The following is a 25,367-nucleotide window of genomic DNA, read 5'->3' on the forward strand; positions in this document are numbered from 1 at the left end:
CCTTTTTTACGAGTCTGCTACGTCATAATCAACTTAGCTATGACTCAGGGGCATCAAGTCCCCTCTTCAGTTCTTATATAAGATAACCATGATGATAACAAAACAGCGTTAAGTAAGATATTAAATTTTACTATTTTTTTACTTTGTCGCTGTCTTTTCTCTTCGGCTCTCTCTCTTTTCTAGTCTAACTTGAATGCTAGAGGGGGCACGTCAAGGTACGCCTTGATCCTCTTCTAATCTCTTTCTAATCCTTTTCAATGGTTGGTGTAGGAAGTCTTTGCCTGAGTCCTTATGATTACTTGACACAGCAACAATCGATCCAATAAGAGTCGATTTAAACGAAGTCAGTCTGATAGAAAACTGATTCGATAGAAGCCAATCCAATAGAAACCAACCCATAGGAGCCGATCCAACGAAAACCCACCTCACATGCATCTGACCTACTAAAAAAAGTTCGATCAAGTTATCATCCACTGTATTGCTACTATGCATCACTTGCAAGTGTGGAGCCATCGTCGTTTGGATTCACCAGCGTTACAATGAACAACACGATGAGAGGATGATGATGCTACTTAGAATCTATTACATTACACCAACTGTCATCGTCTGTTAGCTGAGCTGATCGATATATATATGTTTGAGAAAAATGCCAACCAGTTAGTTACTACATAGAGCTGCTCATTTGATAAACGTGATTGTGAATAAAGGATTGCAACTAATGCCACGCTATCTAAGCATGAATGAGATTGTAGCTAGGTTGTATTTGAACCCCACCCCAGTAGTACCCCCGGAACAATTCACTGTTCCAAGTACAGATGCACATGATCTTTAATAGTTTAAGAAGCGCAGGAAGGTGATCCTCCAAAAGGATGACGCACCATTTCCACGATCTCTTTGAAGTAGTAATGGTCCAGTTCATAGCGGTGGTTTATGCAAATGAGGCGGCATTAATTAGTGCTCGATGGCAGTTATTCGAGAGCTAAAAAGAAAAAGAAAAAGGGAAAAAAATATTCTCAATGATGAGTTCACAAGCCTATTTTAATAGACGATCCTTATAAAGACCAATAAATTAAGACATTAAAACATTTTAATCTGTCGTGGTCGATAACATTTTGTCCAAAGTTAAAAATTCCTTTTAATTAGATTATTGTGTGTTAAAATTTAACCATAATAATATGTCAATATGTAATCTAAGTCATCACTAAACTAAACTAAACTCAACTCATTTGAGCTCGAATCATCTAAATTGTGGGGCAATACATATGATCCATCAATATTATTGATAAAAGCAAATATAATTTAAGATAATTAGTAAAGTAATTGCAGATCTAGTGAGATTTTTGTTAAACCATCTATTATACTCTCCTCTATGCCAAGGAGCAAACAAGATAACGTGTAGTTAATTATTGTAAGGTAGGTTATATAAATTGCGATAGGGGAAGAGTAGAGAGAGGGTTTTGGCCGCCGGAGATATAAAGACCCGCAGTCCAGCGATTTGGGTTTTTCTTTCCGGCTTTGGAGAAACAGAGACCAAAAAGAGGGCGGAGAGGAAGGGAAGGAGAGAGTGAGCTAGAGGATGAGCGCAGGCGGAGCCGGGGGCAAGGGGAACGGGCCGGCGGCAGCCCCGATCCCGTCGGGGTCAAGGAAGCTGGTGCAAAGCCTGAAGGAGATCGTGAACTGCCCCGAGGCCGAGATCTACGCCATGCTGCGCGAGTGCAATATGGACCCCAACGAAGCCGTCCACCGACTCCTCTCACAAGGCGCGACCTTCTTCTCCTAATTTGTTCTCGGTTTCGCTTTAATTGTTTTTTTCCCGATTATTCACGGAATCCCGCTATTTCTGTGGTTTCCTTCGAGTTCTACTTGGTAGGGGTTGGGATGGAAAGGTCGCTCGATGGTGGTACTCGGTACCTGTAGTTCTTTCCCGCTTGATCTAAGAAAAAAGATCCAGTTTTGCTTCCCTCAGGCGCGGTTTTCTCGAAAATGCTTTTTTTTAGTGATTGTTAGTCAAGCGCGGAGATATAAAAGAGGAAAGCCTTCATTTGAACGTGTTGAAATTTTTGTTCGCTCGTCTGCGCTGCTGTTCTATCTAGATACATTTGAAATCTGTACCCATTTGACTTCTTTTATTCAGTTTCTTATGCCAAGTGTTGCTTAACTCCCTTGCTTTGATCATTTTTATGGATAAAAAAAAAGGCCATCCCCTCGGGATTTTTTTTTGTCCTGCGAGAAAATTTTTGAAAGAAAATAATGATGAAAAAAAAAGTAGGTTGCGGTGGATATCACTTATTACACATTTGGCTCTGGCCATTCATAAGACCTCTCCGGGTAACTTGTCAATATTCATAACCAGCCACATTCCTGCTTCACTTTTTCCCATCCTTTCTTTGACTGTGGTTCTTCAGAATGCACATTGCACTTTTCTCATAATGAAGTGCGCTTCTTCCTACTAACCATGCTATCTCATTATTTTTCTTTGTGAAACTGTGATTTGTTCCCTGCTGCTTATCAAATAGGAAGCCGTTTGTTTTTACATATGTGCCAATATTGATTGAATAGTTTGAGATGTGTATCTGGAAACAATTATGATACTGATTTAAGATTGCTTGAGATGATTTTACCAATAAAGTGTGTTTTTCTTCAACACCCTGTGGACAGAATTCATAGACATTTGGTTCTTCCGCAAGAAATTTAATACCTTTGTATTGTTTTGTTATACAATACTGTTACCTTGTTATGCTCGGTATCTGGTATATTAGCCGATGTAAATACTGTCCTTAGAGTCTTGTAGTAGACACTTCATTTTATTCTTCTTATTGGGAAAATGATGGATATAAGTTGTGCATAAGTTCTAGCTTACACTACTTACATTTTGTTTGGTTATGATCCTGTTGTACCAGCAGTATTTTTTTTGCATAATGTTGAACAATTAGTTTAGTTCAAAAATAACTAAAATTTTTGCTATTCTTCCATACTCAATATTGTTCTTGGATTTTTTTTTAATCTTTTTTTTGTTCTATTCTTGAGAAATTTCACTAATTCAGGATCATCTTATAATGCTTTTGGGCTCCCATATATTGCATCCATGTGGTAGGAATCTTTTGTTTATTTAATCAGTCCTAACTGCTACAAAAAAAAAAAAAATAGTTGTAGATAACAATTAGTATTGCAGGGCTGGGTTTTGTCTAAATTTGGAGAATTTTGTTGGAAGGATCACTGAGGGCTCTCATATTAAAATATGAATGGTTCTCTCATTTGCTCTGTCTAAGATCTCATGCTTGTTATCTATGCTAGCAGTTGATACAAGTTGTACTTGATAAAATGCCACCATTTTAAGTTATTCATATATTGGTTTTCGACCCTTTGTTGTTATGTTTTGGTTGCTCTTTGCCATTCATTGCCAAAGAGAGTGGACTTAATCTGATAAAATGTTTTTGCCATATGCACACAACTGCAATTATTTTTATTAAATATCCTTCATTTTGCTGCAGATACTTTTCATGAGGTCAAGAGCAAGCGTGACAAGAAAAAGGAGGTTGGTCTGCATGTTGTCTGCTAATTAATTATTAACAGATTCTTCTGTAAAAAACAACCTGTGATCTACAATTACAGTTTCTAACTAAATGTATTGCCATCATGATCTCTATTCCTTGAGTTATTACTTTTCCCCATTTCACTATCAAGTGTTACCATTGGCTATTGAGGACACATATGCACTGTGTTTGGCTCATTCTTTGCAAACCATTGACAAATATTTTAGAAGTATGAATTCATGGATTGTTGGTTTACTAATTAAACTTGTGTATATTTTCTATTTCAGTGATTGACTACATCATATTTTTGTTAACCTGTACTCTTTAGATCAGAGAACCACCAGAATCCAGGTCCCGAACTGTGAACATCAATTCAGGCCGTGAATCTAGGGGTGGTAGTGACCGTGGAGGTTGTAGTACTTATTCCCAGTCCACTTTAACAAGTTTGATTTGACATTACTATTTAGTTGTTTGACATTGCTTAGTTTTGTGTGTATGTGTGTGTGTTTTTTTTTTTTTTTTTTTTGCACTTGTAGATTATGGTGCTGGTAAAGGTAAACCCATCAACAGGAAAGAAAATGGTAGTAGTATTGCTCCTGTTTTGTCAGTTGTGGAATCTGCAACAGTACCAAGCAGCACTACAAAAAGGCCAACAATTCAAAGGTAAATTCTTCCTCAACATTCACTAGTAACATTGAATTTATACTTCCCTTTTAAACTATATCAGGATTTGCATTTTTTTTCTATGTAAGATTATTCTACTATCCCTGCTTTGATGCTATTGGATTTAATGAATCCTTTAATTTGTACATATATGGTCATTTGAATTTATGAATTACTCTTGTTAGCTTGGCTGTCGTTAAAAGTTTTTTTGCTCATTTGTTTTTCTTGCATCTTATTTGGTTCAATTTAAAGCATGCAAATTGTACATTGATATTTTATGATATTTTCTCTCTTAGGATGCCATCATCAAACTGTATTAATCCCTGTATGTCAGGGTTGACTACATGAATATTGTCCCTCCATTGAACTGCTTCCATGGTTCTATTGTTGTATATCCAAATCTCTTAAATCACTTTGTAACGCTAACTAAAATTTTCTTTGGTCTTCTTCTACTCCTTTCACCTATAACTCTTATTTTCTTGTGTAATTAAAAATCTATTTTTTTTTAAAGATGTTCATACCATCTTAACTATGTTTTCTCATTTTATCATCTCTACATAAATCATTGTAGTTAAGTGGCTTGTTAAATGACTGGTTGAAATGAAGAAATTCCTTGCTGCTTGTATTATACAGCTATTGCACTTGTTTATTATGATGCATGTGACAAATAGCTGACTGGTTTTATCTTAAGAGATGCCTAACTATTTAGGTTGCCAATTAATTGATAGCCATTCTCATCACTTGTGCTGAAATATGCCCGAATATGATATTTTGAACAACTTTTTGAAGATAGATTCAGATCAACTACTACTAGTGTGCAGTCTGTTAGCATTGTGATTTTACTGCAGAAGTATATGTTCTAGATTATCATGCCCTGTGATGTTCTGCTTAGCTTATTGGATCAATAATGTTTAGGTTATTTGGAATCTCTGTGATCCCTTATATGTGGCTTTGTTTCCTTGCAGCACTTCTGCTTCCATGGGAATCCCACTGCATGCAACCAACTTTGCTGATGTAATTTCAACACCTGTTCAATCTTCATCTGGCCTCCAAAACAATTGGTTGGGGAAGTCGGCACATGTTTCCATGGCTGATATTGTCAAGATGGGCAGACCTCAAGGGAAACATCCAAGCATGCCTGCCATTGCAAGTGCAAAACCTTACATGTCTGAAAATGCAGCAACATCAAATGGACCACATCACAATGCAAAACAAATCCCAGCTTCATTTTTGCCATCAGAAGCTAAGGAGAAATTAGACACTTTTCAGGAATCTACTCATATTTCAGATATTAATTGTGGCCTTGGAACTGCTGAAAATCAGCATATGTCTACTGATGGATGGTACATATGTGATGAGCAACCTACAGAAAGTGTTTCAAATTTTCCAGATATATCTGGTGCCTCGGCAGTTTATGCTAACCCATCAGCATTAGCAGCACCTAGTATGGTAATTGCTGGTTCTGACTTGCATATAGATCCTAGTTTGGAAGATTTCCAAGACCTGGATGAAAGACCTAATGATAAACCTCATCCAGTCGAATCTATTCCTGTACCAGAGAGGAAGACAGATGTAGACACTGTTATAGATGGTTCACATTCAAAGAGTATAGATGCTTACGAATCTGAAGATGTTGAATTTGATCATCATGAAGGTAATAGTCAATGCTTCACACTGTTCTTTGTTGCCACATATCTTGTTTTATTGAAATTGCCATAAAATTGCTTTAAAATTATGGATATTTTAGAAACTATAGTTTTGGCTGTAAAATTATTTCAAAGGAGAATGGAAATAGGCAAGAAGATTCTACTTGTGTCCTTGAGAATTGAAACTTGAAAGTGTTTAATAATTTAAGAAATAATAAACTAACTTATAGAAAGTTTTTAGGAACTGCAAGTCTAATAGCAAGTGTTTATGTATTGCCTTATGAGTTACAGAGTAAGACAAAATAAAAGGTTGGTGTAGCTAAATGAGTATTTTGAGATTGATGCAATGGATTATGAGGAAAGAAAAACAAGATATTATTGTTTGTCACAATTATTGATGTTTAATTGACATAACATCAAAATCAAACCTTCAACCCACCTGGGAACTTAAAATGAAATTGATAAAGTGAAGAAAATAATTAGCTCACCGAGAGGGAAAACTCTCACACAATGATGATAAATTAGAAATTGTGTTAACTATAAACATAGAAAATATTCTATATAAAGAAAATATACTAGATTTAATTGGGATTAATTAATCCCTGGTTATTTCCAATATAGAAAATGTTAATTAACTCAAAATTTCCAAATGGAAAAAAAACAAAATTATAATTTGGCGAGACACACTAATCTTGAAATTTTTTCTATTTTTTGTAATCATGGATGCTCTAATCTCGATTTAATCTTCAATTTATTTTCTTTAATTTTAATATCCATTCCCCTATTGGGTATTATTCTCCTCCCCTGAGGAGAATTCAATTGCTAGCGAGCTGTTGACTTCTTTTCTTATGTCGTCATTTTCATCTGAACAAATGTTTCACTATGTCTAGCAATGTTTTTTATCTTTAGATGTGAACTCTGTTTATCTTCTTGCTCTTTGACTTTGTGTTATTCTTATTCGATTAGCCTTTCTAAACAAGAAAACATTTGAGATTGTTGTAGGACGAGAATGATGCCCAAGCCTTTATTGAAATCATGTGGCATAAGAGCAATAATGATAAAGATGAACAAAGTTACATCCGAAGATAGATGCTTAAATTTCTCTTAGCAAATTAGTATTTCCTCCGATATAAAAATTGACTTTGTTATTAAATAAATAAGCATTGTAATCAATCTTTTTCATAATATAGTCAAATAAGGTAGATATAAAGGATATGAATGCATTTAAAATAAATAACAAAAATAACTAAGTCTTATCCTACTAAGTGAGATCGGCTATATTACTCCTCCTACGCCATTAGACTATGTTCCCTATATCATCATCTATATTTAAATAAATTTTATCTTATTTTACCGTTATTAACTCTTTTTTTTATCTTCTATTTCCTCGTTTAATTTGCTTATTTGTCATAGTTTCACATTGCCTAATTGGAATATTTATTAGTTGTTTAAGTATATGTTCATACCATCTTTAGTGCATCTCTTGGAGTTTTCTTGCACAATCTCAACTTTCTCTTTAATATTTTTATTTCTTAAAATAGTCCATCCACATATGTCCACACATCCATTTTAACATCCTCATCTCTGTGGCTCTTATTTTTTGCTCATGTGCTCGAGTTATAGCTCAATATTCAGCTTCATATAACATAGCATGTTTAATCGCTATTTTGTAAAACTCCCTTTAACTTTTAGAGTTACCTTACGATCACAAAGAATATTTGACAATCTTCTCCATTTCAACTATCCTGTTTGCATTCTATGTAAGACATCTCTCTTGATCCTCTATTCTTTTGCAAAAACGATTCTAAATACTTAAAGCTCTCAATTACAAATAAATATTCACAATTGTCTCACTACGTATAATATTGTATTTAAAGTAAATGTTATAAGGAAATTTAAATTAATTAATATAACATGAAAAATTCACTGTATCATTAGGTACTTTATAATAGTCATTATTACAGTTTCATTCCTCTTATTGACAGATATATAATATGAATCTATTTCTCATATGCAATGTGAAGCTTTTAATTTGATGGATAGAAGCAAATAAAGAATTCTGTCCGTTTACAAACATTAAAGTCATAATTTAGATTTAAGGAGTTATGTCAATTGATTTGCAATGTTTTAGTTGATTTCTTCCATTACTAGTTTATTTGCCTTTTCTAGTTAATTTTTTCTTTGAACTTCTCTAGATAACATTAACGACATATATGTTGCTAACCTAAACAATGGTTAGTATTGAGTCAATTGGTCTCTAAAGAGGACAAGATAATAGGAGATTCTCCTAAAATTGTATTTTTAGAGGGATGCATTGGAGGACTCTTCTAAATTATCACTAACTAAAGTTGAGTTATGAAAGTTTTATTTGAACACAATTAAGGTTATGCATTGTAAGTGAACTATGGCCATCAGATATTGTCTTTGAGTTTGATTCATCTAAGAAAGATCCTTTTGTGTTTACATATATGTTATGTAGGCTTCTTTAAAGTTTTGTGGGGCATATCCTTTCATCAACTTTGTTACGGGCACATTAATCTCAAATATTTTCAAATTTGTTTTCTTTTATCCTAGATGCGTCAATCTCAATTTATTTTTCTCCAATTATTTCATTTTTGGTGATATTCATTTCCCTTATGACCTCTTTACACTGAAAGTTGGTCTAAGGAAAAGATAGATTGCACGAGAGTTGAAACAATTTTCTCCTTTTACTTAATCTAAAAATAGTCTATGGAGCGAGTTAGAATTCATCCATGAATCATTTTTGAACATTTTCTTGTCCATCCAAAATCAAGTAGAACCAAGTTTCCATCCTCCCTCGTCAAACTCTCATAGTAACTTCGGTCGGTGAACACCTCAACACGAGCAAACTCTGTTTGGTGAACACCACTAACACGGGCAAACTCTTTGCCTAGCACGAGCTCGCGAATTGGATGTGAATTTGTAGTCGTGACCTCGCTGCCTAGCTGCGAGTCGTTGGCCACGATTGCCACGAGTTTTGGCCTAGTTGCAAATAATAGTCACAACAATTATGAGCTTTATGGTTATAGGCTGCTGCGAGCTCATGGTTGGGTCGTGAGTTCGTGGCTACCACCGATATGAGTTTCTCTCTCCATTTTTTTCTTTATTTCCTTTCCTTTCTCCTTTTCCTCCCTACTTTTCCTCTTTCCTTTCCACCGATGATCGTTTTCCACCTTGAATCTTTTCGTTCTCTATCCGCTTTTCATGATAAACATAACCTTACAAAAAAAGTTTACAAAATAGTTTAAGATGGTATCAACAAGTTAATGAAATTAGAGAATCTTATAATTAGATAAGTTTAATCCAATAGATTTAGTTGTTGAAGGAGTGGATTGCCAGTGAGGTAATGTTATGGTTAACTTAATGACAGTAATGATTCATATAGCACTGGGAGTCACAACAATTATGAGCTTTAATAGGCTGCTGGAGCTCGTGGTCGGGTCGTGAGTTCGTGGCTACCACATAGTTTCTCTCTCCATGTCTTTTTCTCCTTTTTTTTCTATTTCCTTTCCTTTCTCCTTTTCCTCCCTTCTTTTCCTCTTTCCTTTAACTTTACTGAACTATCCGATTATTTGAATATTTAGCACAATCTCAGTGAGGTAATGTTATGGTTTCAAGTTATTGGGACCCAAATCGCTATAACTTTACTGAACTAGATTATTTGAATATTTAGCACAATCTCTTCAAGTTATTTCGTTTCTACATCGTAATCTCATATGGTCTTTTTGATACTATCCAATGTAACAGCTAATTCAGACCGCTTATTTCACTAGTGGCTCTTTACTTTCTCTATTCACGATGTCTCCCTATCTTCATTCTGCATTTGAGTTCAAACTTGTATTTGAAAGATCAAACATATTTTTTGTGACCAAAGTAGTTACATAGAAATTGTCACTGATGTCTTCAGCTGATGAACATTGCTTTTTTAATAATTCTGGATATTAGATAATATTACGCTTTGTAATGAAGAAATATTTTATTAATTTTGCTTATAGTAGGTAGAGCAAATTTGGCGTTTGAAATGCGCATTTATGTTTACTCTTTAGAATAATTCTTGATGAGAAACTGTTTTCCATTCCAGCTGAGGATGGCGTGGGAATTTCTTCTACTGCTGCAACCTTGATGCAACTAAGCATACATGAGGAGACCAGCACAAAAGCTACTGAGGTTGGCCCTGCAGTAATTATCCCTGACCATCTGATGGTTACTAATGCAGATTGTGCCCATCTGAGCTTTGGTAGTTTTGGTTCTGGTGCATTTTCTGGATCTTTTCCATCAAAGTTACTAGCAAGAAACTTGGAAGCAGCCCCAGTTTTAGATGATGTTTCTATAATCAATGAGTCAGATACGAGGTACTATTAGCATTTTATTGTTTTTTCCCCTTGCAAAATTTCATCTTTAACATCTTTTTGCAGAGATCATGAGTACTATAACAATGAGCCACATAAGTCTTCTCTCACTGAGAATGTGGCTTCTATATCTGGCACTGCTTCAGAGAATATTGATGTGACTTCAATTTCAGAATCTGAAGTAGTGAGGAATCATCCACTGGATGCTACAGAAGGGCTTCAGAGTGAATTTCCATCTGTTTCCAGTTATGGGTTGCCAACCTCTTCACAGCCAAATGCTACAACTTACACCTATCTTCAAGAAAATTCTCAAGTGCAAAATATTTCACCTTTGTCAAGTTTAATGGTGAGCATGTATCTGTTGTCTTGCTTTTCAGCTGACTAACTCACTATTTTGATGATTTATTCTTTTGATTAAATGAAAATGGTGCTTGTTATCATAGATGTTTGCTTGATCTAGATTTTGTTGTTTCTGCTAACAGTAAATCCTACCCCAAAAGATATAATTTAGATTACATAAGTGATTTGCAAAGTAGGCTAGTACAGCAACAGACTTTATTATTTTTGAGTAGATTAGAGCTGATGTTTTATCTACTAGAATTGAGGGTGCTAGGGATAGAGGAAGACCAAAGAAAATTCCATTTAATGTTATAAAAGCTGATCCTATATTATTTTTTAAATAGCCTTTCAGAGTGTAATGGAAAGATAAGATCCATATATAACTGACACAATAATTTGGACTAACAGATGGTTGTGATGATTTGCAATAAAAACTGTTTCGAGTAAATATATGCCCACTGCCTTTGATTTATTATGATCACATAACTGTTCATGATAGATTCATTATTTAAAATGTTTGCATTACAATTCATTGTACGAATGGAATTCCCTTGCAAGTATTATTTGTAGTTTTACAAATTATTTCTTTCACAGCAATCAAATATTCTACAGAACAATATATTAGCAGCAGCAAGCAATCCACATCTTCGGGATTTTGATCTTCCCCTGTCTCCCTTGCTTATTAACCAGTCAATGCCTACAAGATATGGCACCATGGGGTCGTCTATTGGTGGACCAACCACTTCCATGTCTGAGGTAGTTATACATTATGTTTTTAATTATCTGATTTGCGGTTTAAGTTGGAATACTTTTGTTCTGTTGTCTAACTTTATTATCAGTTGATGTTAAAGTGTGCGTATTACAAGGAGTGTAAGAAATGATTTTTTCCTATAATCATAGGTTTACATGGAGTTTCAGCATACATAACATAGCAAATGATTTTCTTATTGTTAAGTTTTACATAGGATTAACACTTTTTACATAGAATTAATGCTGATTCCTTATTATTATACATTAGTATCTGTACTAAATGAACTAATGATGAACATATCATTAAGAAAGATAATTAGCCCTATATTTGGGGTTGGATATATGTATCTTCACCCTTCCATTGAATTTAACCCTCTATTGTCTTTTTTACAAGACTGCAAGCACTAGTAATATTCAAATAAATTACATTTTTTTACTACATTAACTAGAGGTTTTTTGGTCTTACTTTATGTTTTACATCTTAAATTCTTTGATATATATCTATTTTTGTTTTATCTTTGTTAATAACCACACGCATCCATCTTACCATTATATGTGGTCTATGAAATGGATTGGAACATTAAGAAAAGAAGCAAGAAAATAGTTATGATAAATGAATATGAAAATTTCCTAATTAAGAATTTTGATTATCATGAATCTATTATTTGGCAGGAAGACAATGCTAGTAAAAGTAAGGTAGTGTTTAGTTGAAATGGAGAAACATTTTTGTAGTTTTGTTTGATCATCATATGCTCCTTGTGATTTAAATGGTATGACATGTTCAAAGTGGTTAAAATGGTATAGACAATTTTAAAGTGACAAATAAATTTTATAGTAGACAAGTTGAATCGGTTAGAGTGGTAATAGGGCACGCTAAAGAAAATAAGTTGATGGAATTAGAAGTAATTTGTGAGATTTGAATATTAGTATAGCCTTGTATAGTGCCCCAATGAAGGGATAAGAGCAATGTAGCTGAGCTCAACTGGTTCTAACATCTTTATAATATAAAGATATTTGAGGATGTTTATTAAGTTATTATCTCACTGTAAATCATGGACCAGGCTTTGATTTTCATGACTAAAGTCAAATGTCAACAATTTTTCATTTAATCAAAAGTAAGTATTCGCGTGGTATGATGCTCTATTCACTATTTAGCTATGGAAACCCTTGCTTATTTATTGTGGAGCACTGACAATTGTGAAAAGATAATTCTACAAATAGTTGTTCTGCCTTGTTTTACCCTCTGATCGTTCTACTTCTCACTGAATATGACCCCTGCATCTTCTGTATATAGATGTCTGTTTATCAGTGGATCAGCAGTTAATACTGCAGAACTTCATTAATTTGTGAAACATTCTATAATCTAATTCTTGATGCTCTAACATATCCTTCTCTGTGCAGGCACTGAAGCCTGGGATGTTTCCTAACCCTCAATCAACTCCGCCATCCTTGCCTACCACCACCATGCTAACAAATCCTGCGCTTCCTCAAGCTCTTCCTCTTCACCATTACTCTCAGCCACCGCTTCCCTTAGGTCACTTTGCGAATATGATAAGCTATCCCATTCTACCTCAGAGCTATGCATACTTACCTTCTTTGCAACAAACACTCTCTCCAAACAGCCTTTTCAATCAGTCTGCCGCTGTACCCAGTGCTGGCATGAAGTACTCTCGGCCACAATATAAAGGCAACTTATCTGTGACCAGCTTACCTCAGGCTTCTGCCTTACCCACTGATTACGGAGGATTTGGAAGCTCCTCCAGCATTCCCGGAGGTTTCAACCTCAACCATACAACCATGTCTTCTAGTACGACAATCAGATTCGACGAACCTCTTAACCAGCAGTACAAAGAAGCAAGTCACTACCTGGCGCCTCAGCAGGTAACAATAAATTTCACATGTAATAGAAATCCCCAAGTTTCCAACTATTGCCCTGAATTCATGATTGGTGTTTTACCAGAATGAGAACCCTACCATGTGGATTCACGGTGCTGGTTCAAGAACAATGTCACCTCTTCCGTCAAGCATGTTCTACAATTATCCAGGTCAGGATCAGCTCGGTGGTGGTGGCTTCCGTCAGGCTCAGCAACCTTCACACCTTGGCAGCTTGGGGTATTCAAACATGTACCTTTCCCAGGGAGGTCCATCAAGGGAACATCAGCAAAATCCTGGTGAAATTAACTTGAATGCTTCCCAGGCTATGCAGTCACAGCCAGCTAGCCAAATCTGGCAACATGGCTACTAAGCTGCTTCAGTGGCCCAAGCTTTTTTTGGGTCTAATCTAGTCGAAGCATTCAACTACTACTTGGGATGCTAATATTATTGAGCGAGTTTAGGCCTGTGTATTTTAGAGTCCGAGTGTGTTCTTAACGTGCAGAGTGACATGGACAATATAAACTTATCGTTCTTTCAGATAAAGCCTTTGCTGTAGAGATTTGTGTAACTTTTGCAGGCGTATCTAACAAAGGGGGCATTCTGCTTCTTTTATGGCTACTATAACTGTCGATAGCTTTGCTTTGGTTCTTTTATGGCTACTATAACTGTCGATAGCTTTGCTTTCTCATCCGAACATTATTCCTAGATTCCCAGGAACCCGATTACTATGCACAATCCAACAAACTGAATCTAATATCCGAAATCGCAAAAGAAAAACATGCAAGTAAAAACATACTGAAATTGTTATTTTTTTTTTATTTTTTGGACGGATAAAGATCAAATTTCTATTCTCATGTAAGTGGACTAGGAGTCTCAGTTCGCCAGCTTCATCCTCCTCCTCGACCTTATCTTCCTTCTTCGGCTACTCGGAAGCCGCTGCGGCGCCTCCAGAGCTATTGTGGACGATGACCGCGACGGTAGCCACCTCGCCGCCCGACGGAACGGAAGCAAGTTTCTTCCTTCCGGCGGCGACGAACGTCGTAATGTCCTCTCCTCCCCCTGACTTCTGACAGGAGATTTATCCTATCGTCCGTCTCCGTGCCCACCACGAACCGTAAACAAAAAATCTAGGGCGAGACAAAGAACGCAGAGGGGGGAGAAACAGGAGCACCAGTCTAACGTGAGTCAAAAATGGACCTGACGTCGTCAGCAGAGGGATGCACCTTGTCATGTTCGCTTTGCAGGATCGCCGCCGTTTGTGAAAAAAGCCTCGATTAGCGTGAAAGCATGCCATATAAGTAGCAATGAGTATCTCACGGGTCCTTGGAATCCACTCCCGCGACAGTGATGCCGATGTCTAAAACTGACAGACTCACTGCTTGAGACGCTCGTGCAAAGAAATGCATTCCCTGCTCGATTCCCCTCTCCCACGGCTACTACTATACAAATGTGCCTGACAGAGCCGCTGCGATCGAGCTCTTCCCTCGCCTTCGCTTAAATCCCTCTCTCGAGCAAAAAACCAAACACCATCACTGCATCCCAGCTCTCTACCACCCAAGAAGCAGCAGCCATGGAAACAAGATTTTGCTCTCTATTACTGTTAACCATTTCCTCTGCTTTGCTCCTCGCTTCAGGTAATCAACACGCGACGCTCTTCAGTCTTCCTACTGTGCCTTTCCTCCTCTTCTTAGATAATATTCTGTTCGTTTTCAGGGTCAACTATGAAGCTGGCGCAGGGACAGAAAACATGGTGGTGCATTGCGAAGCCTTCGTCCGACGACGCGACGCTGGCGACCAACTTGAACTACGCGTGCTCTCAGGTGGACTGCAGCATAGTGCAGAGAGGCTACGGTTGCTTCCGCCCGGACACGCTTATGTCGCACGCTTCCATCGCCATGAACCTCTACTACCAAGCACGGGGCAGGAACTTCTGGAATTGCTACTTCAAGGGCTCCGGCCTCGTGGTCACTACAGATCCCAGTCAGTATAATGCACTCATCTACATAATCCATGTTCATTTGATTGAATGCTAGACTTTAACTTTACGTCGCTAACATTTCGATGCGGCTGTGGCTGATGCAGGTTTCGGGAGTTGCGCTTACGCGTATGGATAAAGAGAAGCAAGGAATGATCGTACATGCATGGTTCTCGCCCACAGTCTCTAGCTAATTTTGTTTTAGATGGTTTGTTGGAATTAATGTGCTCACTTGCAGATTACAATCATGCTTGACATTGTAATACACCTGAATTAAATTGCCAGCTAAACCATGCTTTCCATGAGAAATGCACTGGTAATACTAAATTCATTCATAGAGAAGAATTGCAAAGTCTAAGATAAAAATGAAGTATTGAAGTCCAATGAAGAATGTCAAAGTGAATATAGATACATGTACAAGCACTCTAACTCAGCTAGCTTTTCATGAACTTTCAAAATGAAGGTGTTAGCGCTTATGTCGATGACAGATTAGTGAATGAGCATATACTGCAACCATACAATGCTTTACGCCTGAAACCTTTCAGAAGTTTGATAGCTTCGCATTCCAACACTAGTTTCTTGATCACTTGAACTGTACTGGTGGGATTCGATCTCCATGTTTACTGCCTGGTGCCTTCTGTGTCTCCGGTCCTTTCAGAGTTTAAGAGTAACATCAGCATTTCAGCAACGCAGCTTAAATCATGTATAATTTTGTAAATACCTCACGATATGGAACTTCATCTGCTTCGAGCATTCGAACGACCTGTCCCATCTTGGGTCTCTTATCAGAATCAGGGTCGACACATCTTAGCGCAACCAAAAGAGTGCGCTTAAGCACCCGTATAGCTGGTTTCACCTCAAGATTTGGATCCACGACTTCTTCAGCCCTTCTATTCCCAACCATCATTTTAAGCCACTCAACTAAATTCACCTGGCAAGGAGACAACGGTTGTCGATGCCATGATGAGAAAATTAATCCTCTTTACACCAGTATCATATAGTCATCAAATATTGTCAAAGTACAAGTCAAGAAGTATGGAAAACATATTTAGAAGAGTTATATATATTCCATTTGTCATACCTCATTTGCTGGCCTGCTGTAATCTACAGGATCCCTGCCAGTAACTGTCTCTAGCAACAGCACTCCAAAGCTATAAACATCACTCTTCTCGTTTAGAAGACCAGTGTTAGCATATTCAGGAGCCACATACCTGAGGTTAATGAGCCAATGTGGATATTCATGTCAACAGTCCCCTCTCTTAACAATGTATATAGCAATTTACAAAATACTAATGCTACCAAACATAGTGAGGCCTACATCAAGAGCGTACGTACCCAAATGTTCCCATAACTCTAGTTGCAACGTAACTTTTATCCGAGCCCAAGAGCTTAGCCAATCCAAAATCAGATATCTTCCCGTTACATTCATCATCAATCAAGATATTACTTGATTTGATATCTCGATGCACAACTTTTGGTTCGATAGCTTCGTGTAGATATGCAAGCCTGGAAAACATTCAGTAATCCACATTTCTCACATAGCTAAACCAAAGCCTCCTAAACATTTAATATGAATAATCAAAAGAAAGCATATATTTCTCTATGTATCATCATGCTTGAAGTCACACTTACGCCTTAGCTGTGCCAAGGATAATCTTCATGCGGTTCTCCCAACTGAGTACACCATGTTGATGCATGGCTCCATGTAACCACTGCTCTAAATTGCCATTATTAACATACTCATACACAAGCATCCTGCAATATATAGAGTAACTAAGATAATGAGATCAATGAACTTAATTAAAGATTAATTTTAATTCAAGCTTTTATCTGATTGGGTTAGTTTACAATGTTTTCCCTTGTACTATGTATGTACCAAGCCCATTTTTCCATATGCTTGATAAAGAATAAAATGTGCTTCCTAAGGACACTAGTGCCTTTTTTATCTTTTGCATAATTTAGTGTTCCTACAGCCATTCCTTGTAAGTTTGGATTCTTGTTGCCTTTGACTGTGATTTAAAGTTATTTGGCGAGTGAAACATATGGTTATTTAAGTGCACTGCAGTGGAGATTCAACATGAAAAAACATACAATACAAAAGAATTGGTCATAGAATGTTTTCACCTATGAATTCCTTCTATACAATATCCCAAAAGCCTCACTAGATTCTTGTGTCGAACATGACCAATGGCTTCCACTTCCACTCTGAACTCCTTCTCTGCCTGTCCCCTACATGATCCATCCAGTTATTAAGAAAAACATTAACTGCATGAAACAAACAAATAGAAAGATGGTGCGCAACACTGTTGTAAAGACCTAACCAATGCACCAAGTGTTCAACTTACAGATTGTTTAGAAGTTTCTTGACAGCAACCTCAGTTCCATTGATTAAACGGCCCCGATAAACAACTCCGTATCCACCCTCCCCAAGAACATTCTCTTTGGAGAAACGATTTGTAGCAAGCTCAAGATCCCTTAGAGTAAACCAGTGACCCCATCCTAGATGTGAGGACTCTGGTAGTCCAACTAAAGGAGATGCAGAAACGAGTGCATATCCAGAATAAGGTTTCCTAGTCAGTCCTGAGCTTCCTTCATCACCAGAATATGAACTCCCTACCCTGTCATTGTGGTATATTGAGCTTGACTGACTCCTGTTATCCGCGTCACTCGACTTGCTCATGGTCAATTGCGCAAGTGTCTTTCCCGAATCCATATCACTGAATTTGTCTTGCGGGAGGAAGAAAGGACCTTCCCTGTCCTGAAGAGTTTGAGCAATGCACTGTTTACCAACTCTGTCGACTGTGATTTCCTTTGAGACATTTGGTATTTGAGAGATCGGCAAGGGGTCAAAAGACCTCTTTGTCTTCCTCTTGGATGCCACCCATATGGATAAGATGGAGAGAATGAAGACAATCAAAACACCAATGCAAATGCCAATGATAACCCAAAGTCTCAGACCCAAAACAGGCGTCTTTTGTGTTAATTCATCGTGCAATGAGCTATCAGATGACATCCTCGATCTGGAATTGGCAGACCACGACATTAGTGGTTATTCCAAAATCACTTGCAGGTTGATGCCATTGTGAAAGTAATCCACAGTGTTAACAATGTTTACAACAAGAAAGAGTTCAGTCTGCAAATAAGCCTATGTACGAACAGCAAAGAGGAGTGAACAATTCTTACTTCCTTGAAAAACAGGAAAACAGGGGGCCTAAAATTAGTACTGATGATGAAATCGATAAATAATTAACATAAAAAAATTACGGATTGAAAATGCAGATATGCAAGATATTATGAACAAAAAACGATCGAACAAAGAATCTTACCATTCAGTGTCACCCTAAACAACAAGAAACCACCGTTTTAAGAGAATAGAAAAAAAAGAGAGAGGAAGAAGTTACCTCTTTTGGTTGTTCGATCTCGTAATCTTTCAATCAACAAGAAAGAAAAAGGATCCTTCAACGCCGAAATGGAGCTAGAGTGCTATCAACACAGGGGAATCAAACGGCTGAGGCGTCCAACATCAAAGAAAAACCGAACGAACAAAGAATGACCGGCAAAGACCCAACGGAACAAAAAAAAAATTAATCTTTGAAAGGCTGGACCGAGGAAAAAGACCTCTCTGGCAAAATAGCTGAAGACTGCTTCCGTTTTGGATGGGCTAGGAAGAAAGAATCATAACTCTCTAGGGGCAGGAGGATTCCTGAAATTGGGAAGAGGGATCGATCGATGACGATGGGAGAGTGAACAGACGAGAAAAAGAGAGCAAGTAAAAAAGCGAGACAGTAAGTACTGGGTTAGCATTCAAAGAAAAGGTGGGGGGACTAGAGATGAAACATGGAAATGGGAGAGAGAAATAAATGTGGTTTCAGATCATGATGAGGGAAGAGAGAGACAGAGACAGAAACAGAGGGGTCAACTTGGAGGAGGGCAAAAGTCCAAATCCTGCAAACTCAACTTACCATTTCACCCTCCCACCTTCCTTTTCCAACTGTGAAGGCCCTCTTCCACTGTCATCTCAGGTGCTGAAGTGACCTTCTCGCCCTCACAACGGCTATCTCAATCTGTCACTTTTCATCAGGCTGTAAGCAGATCGGCATTTGTTACTAGATTATCAGCGTGTTCATAGCAATCACTTTCCCACTGTTGGAGATATTTGACGAAAGATCATAGGTACGGATCTGGTCCATATTCCTGAGTGGATTAAGCATTGAATTAGTGTACCAGCTGTTATCCACTCAAGCATTAATGCAAAAACTAATTAGCGCAGAGATTGTTAGATTAATGATGACTGGTATTGTATATTTTGCCTTACTGAATGTTGAAGAGCTCATGATCTTTTTATCTTTACATCTTAAACTTTTAAATCAAATTAGTAAATTAGTTTTTTTAATGTAAATTTAAAATTCAGCTCATAATAAAAGGTTGATGAATTGATGCTTTGCACGAGACGCGAAGAAAACTACCATCTTCTTCCCTGAGCAAATCTATAATTGATTATGACGAAGTCACACACTTCCTTTAAAATTTTCACATTATGGCCAAGAAATCCCATTATCCCACAACGTGGATTCTGAGCACGAGCAGCTAGAGAGGGGGGTATATTATATTTATTATAGAAAGGGAAGTGATGTTGTCGTTTTGGATTGCTGGGCATGTGATAATAATGTTACCGTCTGGCTTGATGGCCGGCGTCTCGCGATGGAATTGGATAAAGGGCAGCGCAATGCATCACATGCCGCCCACAGTGGAAGCGAATTGAGCTGTGATTCCCGTGAACAGCTCGAGTGGTGGCTTGTGGAACAAGAAAGCCAAAAGCAATCCCTTTGCTAATTAATTGACAAAGATGGGTCCCACCAGGTTTTGATTTGTTAACTGGTTGGTTGTAGGGAATTAAACACAATGCACGCCCCTAGAGAAAATGCATGCATGAAGGGGGGTCAATTCTCTTTAGAATGCTACAGTCGCCGTTCTCATATCGATCAACGTTCTGCGCTTGCGCGCAACTGTTGCCTTGTCAATTGAAGTTGATTGATCAGTGCTCTTGCTCAACTGATACAAAAATGCATACCTTTGCCTGTTTCATTGGAAATTATATTGTTAAGTGGCGGAATAAACTCCCCAGCCAACAAGAATTCAAATCTTATCTATAATATATTACACTAGAAGATTTTAAAAATTTTATGATATTGGATTGTTCGTTAAGACTCATCTATATTTTCTGATTTATAATGGTCAATGAAAAATTTTCATGAGATCATATCTAGGAGGTGTTTGATTTTAAGTTGTATTTTTTCAACGGAAAGTTGGGATTGAAAATATGTAAATGTATAGTTGGGATTGAGAAAAGGAGAAAATGTAAATGTAAATGGAGTGTTTGGTGAATATGAGGTTGAGTTGTATTTTGGATGTCCATTTACTTATTTACCCTTACTAAGAAAATTAAAAAATTATTTCAATTTTAGTTAAGGGTAGATGTGTAATTTGAACTTTCAGGTTGGCAAAAAGGATCTCCACAGGTCCTTTTTGCCAACCCCCAATTTCCGGTTACCCCAACCCTATATGTACATTCATCATCTAAAACCCAAACACCCATCATCTGTCCATTGCACAAATTTCGAGAACTTAACGAAATATTTACATCTGAGGAACCTTAAACCAAACATCCCCCTACTCATCTACATTTTTCTTCTTCAATTAAAGATGAAATCTACCACCTCAGTAGCTTCACGATCATCTGTAAGAAGGTAAATCGAAAAACTGTAACTGACCACTACGAAGGAGGGCATTGCCTCTGCTTCTCCAAGACTCATCTACATCGGGGGTGAGAAATTTCCGTGAGATCAAACTAGTCAATTTCAAGATTAATCGAATAGTAAGAGTTGAATTCCTGAATTATAAAAAAACTTAGAAATTATCTTGTTGCTCCCAGGGCTTAGTGTAATAGTAAGACGCATATGTATTTTCAAATAACTAGAATTCAATTTCCATGCAAGGGCACCATGCATGGCACATCTACGATGATGAACTATTGGTGATGTTGGCAAGGGTAGAGTTACATATTGGTAGAGTTACATATTGGCCTACTTGGGCTTTAGCCCAAGGGTCCGACGACATTGAAAAGAAACTACCATTCGAATTCGCGGAGGGAGAAAAGAAGAACATGTTGGAAAAAGACATAATCAACCTAAGATTACAAAAACTTAATTAGCCCAGGGGATCAATCCAAGATCAGCCTGGATAGATATTAATTTTTAGTTTTACCATTGGATGTTGTGTCACTAAGTCAGAAGCCACCACACTTCTTAAATTTATTTGATGAACGAATATAGAGTCGGATTGTCCATTTCAAAATTAGTCAGCTCGTAAGAATTGGATACTTGATTTTTTTAAAAAAAAGGAAATTATCTTGCTATCTCGTAAGACCCATTAATGACCATCAAACTTTGTGGACATGCATCAAATATCTGTTCATTTTGAAATTTACATAGATCATTCTAGACTAATTGAGTTATTAGATTTTGCATTGATAATTTAAAAATGTCTAAATCAGAAAATCATCATCAATGTTCGATACAAAGTGAAGATATTTTTAAATCATAGAGGTGTTAACTAAGAACAAAGTTAGAACTAATATATTAGATCAACTTTATCAAATAGACAAGAACTAAAGATCAATCTCTTTGACTAAACTATGTATTTGAAGATGATATTGTCAAATAAACAATTTAATATAATCAATACGAAATAGTTTAAGAGATTAGAGAAAGAGAAGCCAAATCTATATAGTAAAATAAAGTTTTAGACCTCATATTGGTTTGATTCAATCCTCTAACATCACAATGATTAATTAACTAGTGATACATTGTCATCTATTATATATAGATCTTTTTAATATTGAACATCTTAAGTATATAATCTAGTATTAAAAGAGGGAAAATTATAAAAAAGAGAGGAAGAAAATTATAGCTATTGATGAAAAGACATTTTTACCCTTACAATGATTTCTCTTTTTTAAGGCATAATTCTATAAACAATTACTAAAAATTTAAATTTAAATTAATTTTTAGTTCTGGATTTTATAAATTCCAAAAATATTATATATTAATTGCACAATAGGTATTTGGTCAATGTTTTTTCAGAAACATATTTGTTTAACTTTTTATTTGGATTATATATTATATTGAATATTTAATTAAAAGTCATTATATTGTTATTATTTCGTTCGGCTTATTATGCTATATCAATATAAACTTGGTTTAATTCTTAATTAATCTTAAAGCTTTTAGGTAACTATTAGTATGGTTTAAATTAATTAAATTATTTCCCCATCTAGAGTATTTAGATAAGCATTGTTTGTCTTTTTAAAAAAATTAAAAAAAATGGTAATAATTGTAGATATGAAATATTTATATCGAATGCTAAAATAATTAAATTTCAAAAAAAAATATTTATGAAGAATCATCTCTCCTCTTACTTGTGTTTGAGGTTTAAATTTAAAAAATAGTTTAAAAAAAAGAAAATTAGGTTCTATAATTTTTTGCTTGTGTCTGTCAGGCTTGATCAATTTATTTAACATAATATTTTGGCAAGGGCCGACTAATCTATGAATTTGAATAATTCAACAACCGATCATCTCAACGGAGTTACCAATCTACTTGGCCGAATCCATTCACTTAGTTCGATAACTTTGCGCAACTTGACTAGCCTGACCTATCAGCTTGTTTGTCCAGCTTAATTAAATTACCAAAATTTTTCTATATTACCAAGAATCTTAATTAGGTTACTTTCTTATATCCCAACTAATTAAGTGACATACATTTTAAATAAACAAGCATAAACTAGAAGTGTGTGTGTGTGTGTGTAATGATAATAGATCTGCTTTGCCCCTACAGTCCTGACTCATCCAATCTCGTGTGAATATGTATCTTTCAATTAAATAAAGAAATAATGTGTGTTTCTTGAAATGCAGGCGGCTATGGCAAAGAGCTGGAGTAAATTTGTCAAAAACTATGGGATGAAATGCCAAAAGCTAGCTAGAGTATGTATTTTATTTATTTTAGACAGAATAAAACAAATTGTCCTAAAAGGTTTCCCTGGCACTGCTGGAGGTTTTAGAACACAACATAATCTGCAGGTTGATGGCCTTGCAAGGAATTATATTGCTTCCCCATCTTTGCTCAGTCTATATAATAAGAATTTGAATTTTGATCAAGTGCATGCATTCCCATTGCAGAAGATGGGGTACGTTTAATTCTCCTTCTGCAATTCTTTTGCGTGGGAATCCGCATGGTGGTTGCTGCTCCAAGCAATCGCCATGCATCAACCTAATCAATTCTCCTTGGACCTCACTGAAGACTTCTCTTAAACGCCTAGTTGCTGACAGATAAATCGCTGAGCGGCAGCAGGAGACATGCCAGGGATATCAAAAGGTGCACGCTGTTTATGATCGAGGCGGAGTCAATACTGTCTGTAGATGGAGGAACTGATGATCCATAAACGTCTGATCCAGAGGGAGAAGGATAAGTTGTGTTGACGACTGGGACTGGCGGCGATGGACTTGTTGTGCTGTCAAGGGAAGTCAACCCCTTTTAAACTGTTAATTGTCCTTTAAAATGAACTCTTTATAGTTCTATGGAGTTTACTCGATCGGGACGGTATTTACCTGCTGCTGGCCGACGGATAATGGCATGTCGAAGTACCTGTGAGATTGAAGTTTCAGACAGTGAATGCATCCGATAAACAGGTTTATAATTTGGCAGCTTAATTATAATCTTATGTACTCACTCGGATCCACATTGCTAATGATAGCTGTTCCTCCAAAATCGCAACTGGTAGGAATTGGATTCTTCTGGTAGTAATCGTTGAACGCATATGAAGCATGGTCACGCACTGTATCGGGATCGAAGCAGCTCCCACCTTTCTGAATCGCTGAACAATCTGCCCCTCCATATCCACAGGCGTAGTCAAGAGCCACCTGCAGCGCCGTCTGCGAAGCAGTTTGGCTAGCCACGCACCAGTTTTGCCCCGACGATGACGACGGAGTCACCATTTCCGGTGTCGAGGACGGGTTCATGACCGGAGTCGGAGTGACCGGAGATGATATTGTCGGAAATGGATTGTAGACAGGGGTTGTTGTCGTAATAGGTGGCGTTGTGGTAGGATTGATCACTGGAACTGTGGTTATCGGTGTGACAACATCCATTTCTGTTTCTGTTGCAAGTAGTGCTGCAGAGCGAATTAACATGGGTTAAGAACTAAAATCTACAAACTGAGAAAATAACAGGGGAATTGCTGAAACTGATCACCGGAGCAGGAGAGAAATAATAATCCCAGTAGAATGATCACGCGCATCTTCATAATTATCATAACTTGGCTCGATCTCTTCTGCCTTAGCGAAGAAGAGTGTTTAACAGGTGACTACTTAAGCTGTGAAAAAGGAATCATCTACCGTCCTTGAAAAAAATATATAGCAGCATGCAGGACAGGATAGGAGCTTCCTTGGTGCATGAGGTTAAGGAGAATAAGAGGAAACTTAAGAGGGGAGAATGGGAATGTTGGACGAGCACGCAAGAGGTGGAGAAAAGGTTGAAGATCTATCTGGGAATTAAAGCAACGGAGGAACGAATGATGAAGAATGAATGATCAAAACGCTCTAGATCATGCTCAAAATGACCAACCAAAATCTAATCTTACATAACCGATGCAACTAAAATTCATATACAATAATAGTTTGATCAAAAAAATTATTCCAAATATTATGAATGAAGAAACAATATACTTTACACCCTTCATACGATACGATAATGGATGTAAAGGCTGCCTAAACCTAAGCTTTATGCTTGTGAAGGGGTGGCACTTTTGCTGTTCCTAGGCACCAACTCTTGCACTTTAGAGATCTCTCTTTTTGGAGTCTAATATTTGGATTGGATATCATGTTTGTTTACTTTTGCAGTTTAAATTTCCTTCCTTGCTTCTGGTAGAGACAACGTATCAGTGGTATTGAATATGTGCAAAGTTCATAAAAGGACGAACTAGGAATCCTTAAGACACTTATCAAGCTTGCTTTCAAGGAAACTGATCGAGCCTACTTCGAAGAATGGATGAGATTAATTTAATTTTTTGCAAAATTGTATATCCGAGGTCCGTTTATTTTGCAAAAACACTTTTGTTAAAAATATTTTTTGTTATAGATTTTCAACATTTAGTTTCGTGC

General features: G+C 36.8%; 4 protein-coding genes across 6 annotated transcripts; 2 read left to right on the forward strand and 2 right to left on the reverse strand.

The window, feature by feature from the left end:
- The first annotated feature begins 1,449 nt into the window (after positions 1-1,449).
- On the forward strand, positions 1,450-13,783 carry LOC141825412 (uncharacterized). 3 transcript variants are annotated; one of them, XM_074712794.1, is made up of 10 exons: positions 1,450-1,760; positions 3,492-3,535; positions 3,862-3,946; positions 4,070-4,196; positions 5,162-5,850; positions 9,945-10,215; positions 10,279-10,558; positions 11,146-11,307; positions 12,703-13,182; positions 13,262-13,783. In XM_074712794.1, the coding sequence occupies exons 1-10, from the start codon at positions 1,577-1,579 to the stop codon at positions 13,544-13,546; spliced, it is 2,607 nt and encodes an 868-aa protein (XP_074568895.1). In that variant the 5' UTR covers positions 1,450-1,576; the 3' UTR covers positions 13,547-13,783. The 3 variants fall into 3 exon arrangements, with proteins under 3 accessions (XP_074568895.1, XP_074568897.1, XP_074568896.1); XM_074712796.1 differs by having other exon boundaries at positions 11,164-11,307; XM_074712795.1 differs by having other exon boundaries at positions 3,862-3,943.
- Positions 13,784-14,746: 963 nt separating this feature from the next.
- On the forward strand, positions 14,747-15,209 carry LOC141823008 (major pollen allergen Ole e 10-like). The gene is made up of 2 exons (XM_074710288.1): positions 14,747-14,810; positions 14,890-15,209. The coding sequence occupies exons 1-2, from the start codon at positions 14,747-14,749 to the stop codon at positions 15,207-15,209; spliced, it is 384 nt and encodes a 127-aa protein (XP_074566389.1).
- Positions 15,210-15,506: 297 nt separating this feature from the next.
- On the reverse strand, positions 15,507-18,969 carry LOC141825413 (putative receptor-like protein kinase At2g42960). The gene is made up of 9 exons (XM_074712797.1): positions 18,770-18,969; positions 18,553-18,634; positions 17,497-18,171; positions 17,276-17,380; positions 16,784-16,906; positions 16,487-16,657; positions 16,233-16,362; positions 15,873-16,082; positions 15,507-15,802 (listed from the first exon to the last, which is right to left on the reverse strand). Exons 3-9 carry the CDS (start codon positions 18,162-18,164, stop codon positions 15,677-15,679), a joined length of 1,533 nt encoding a protein of 510 aa, XP_074568898.1. The 5' UTR covers positions 18,165-18,171; positions 18,553-18,634; positions 18,770-18,969; the 3' UTR covers positions 15,507-15,676.
- A 4,554-nt stretch (positions 18,970-23,523) lies between these two features.
- Positions 23,524-24,511, reverse strand: LOC141825751 (uncharacterized). The gene is made up of 4 exons (XM_074713139.1): positions 24,460-24,511; positions 23,939-24,379; positions 23,832-23,853; positions 23,524-23,719 (listed from the first exon to the last, which is right to left on the reverse strand). The coding sequence occupies exons 1-4, from the start codon at positions 24,509-24,511 to the stop codon at positions 23,524-23,526; spliced, it is 711 nt and encodes a 236-aa protein (XP_074569240.1).
- Between the last annotated feature and the right edge of the window lie 856 nt (positions 24,512-25,367).

Source organism: Curcuma longa, chromosome 3, assembly GCF_044706935.1.
Source record: "Curcuma longa cultivar G26 ecotype Majalengka, Jawa Barat chromosome 3, ITB_CL_G26_1.1, whole genome shotgun sequence".
In the NCBI taxonomy this organism is placed as follows: Eukaryota; Viridiplantae; Streptophyta; class Magnoliopsida; order Zingiberales; family Zingiberaceae; genus Curcuma; species Curcuma longa.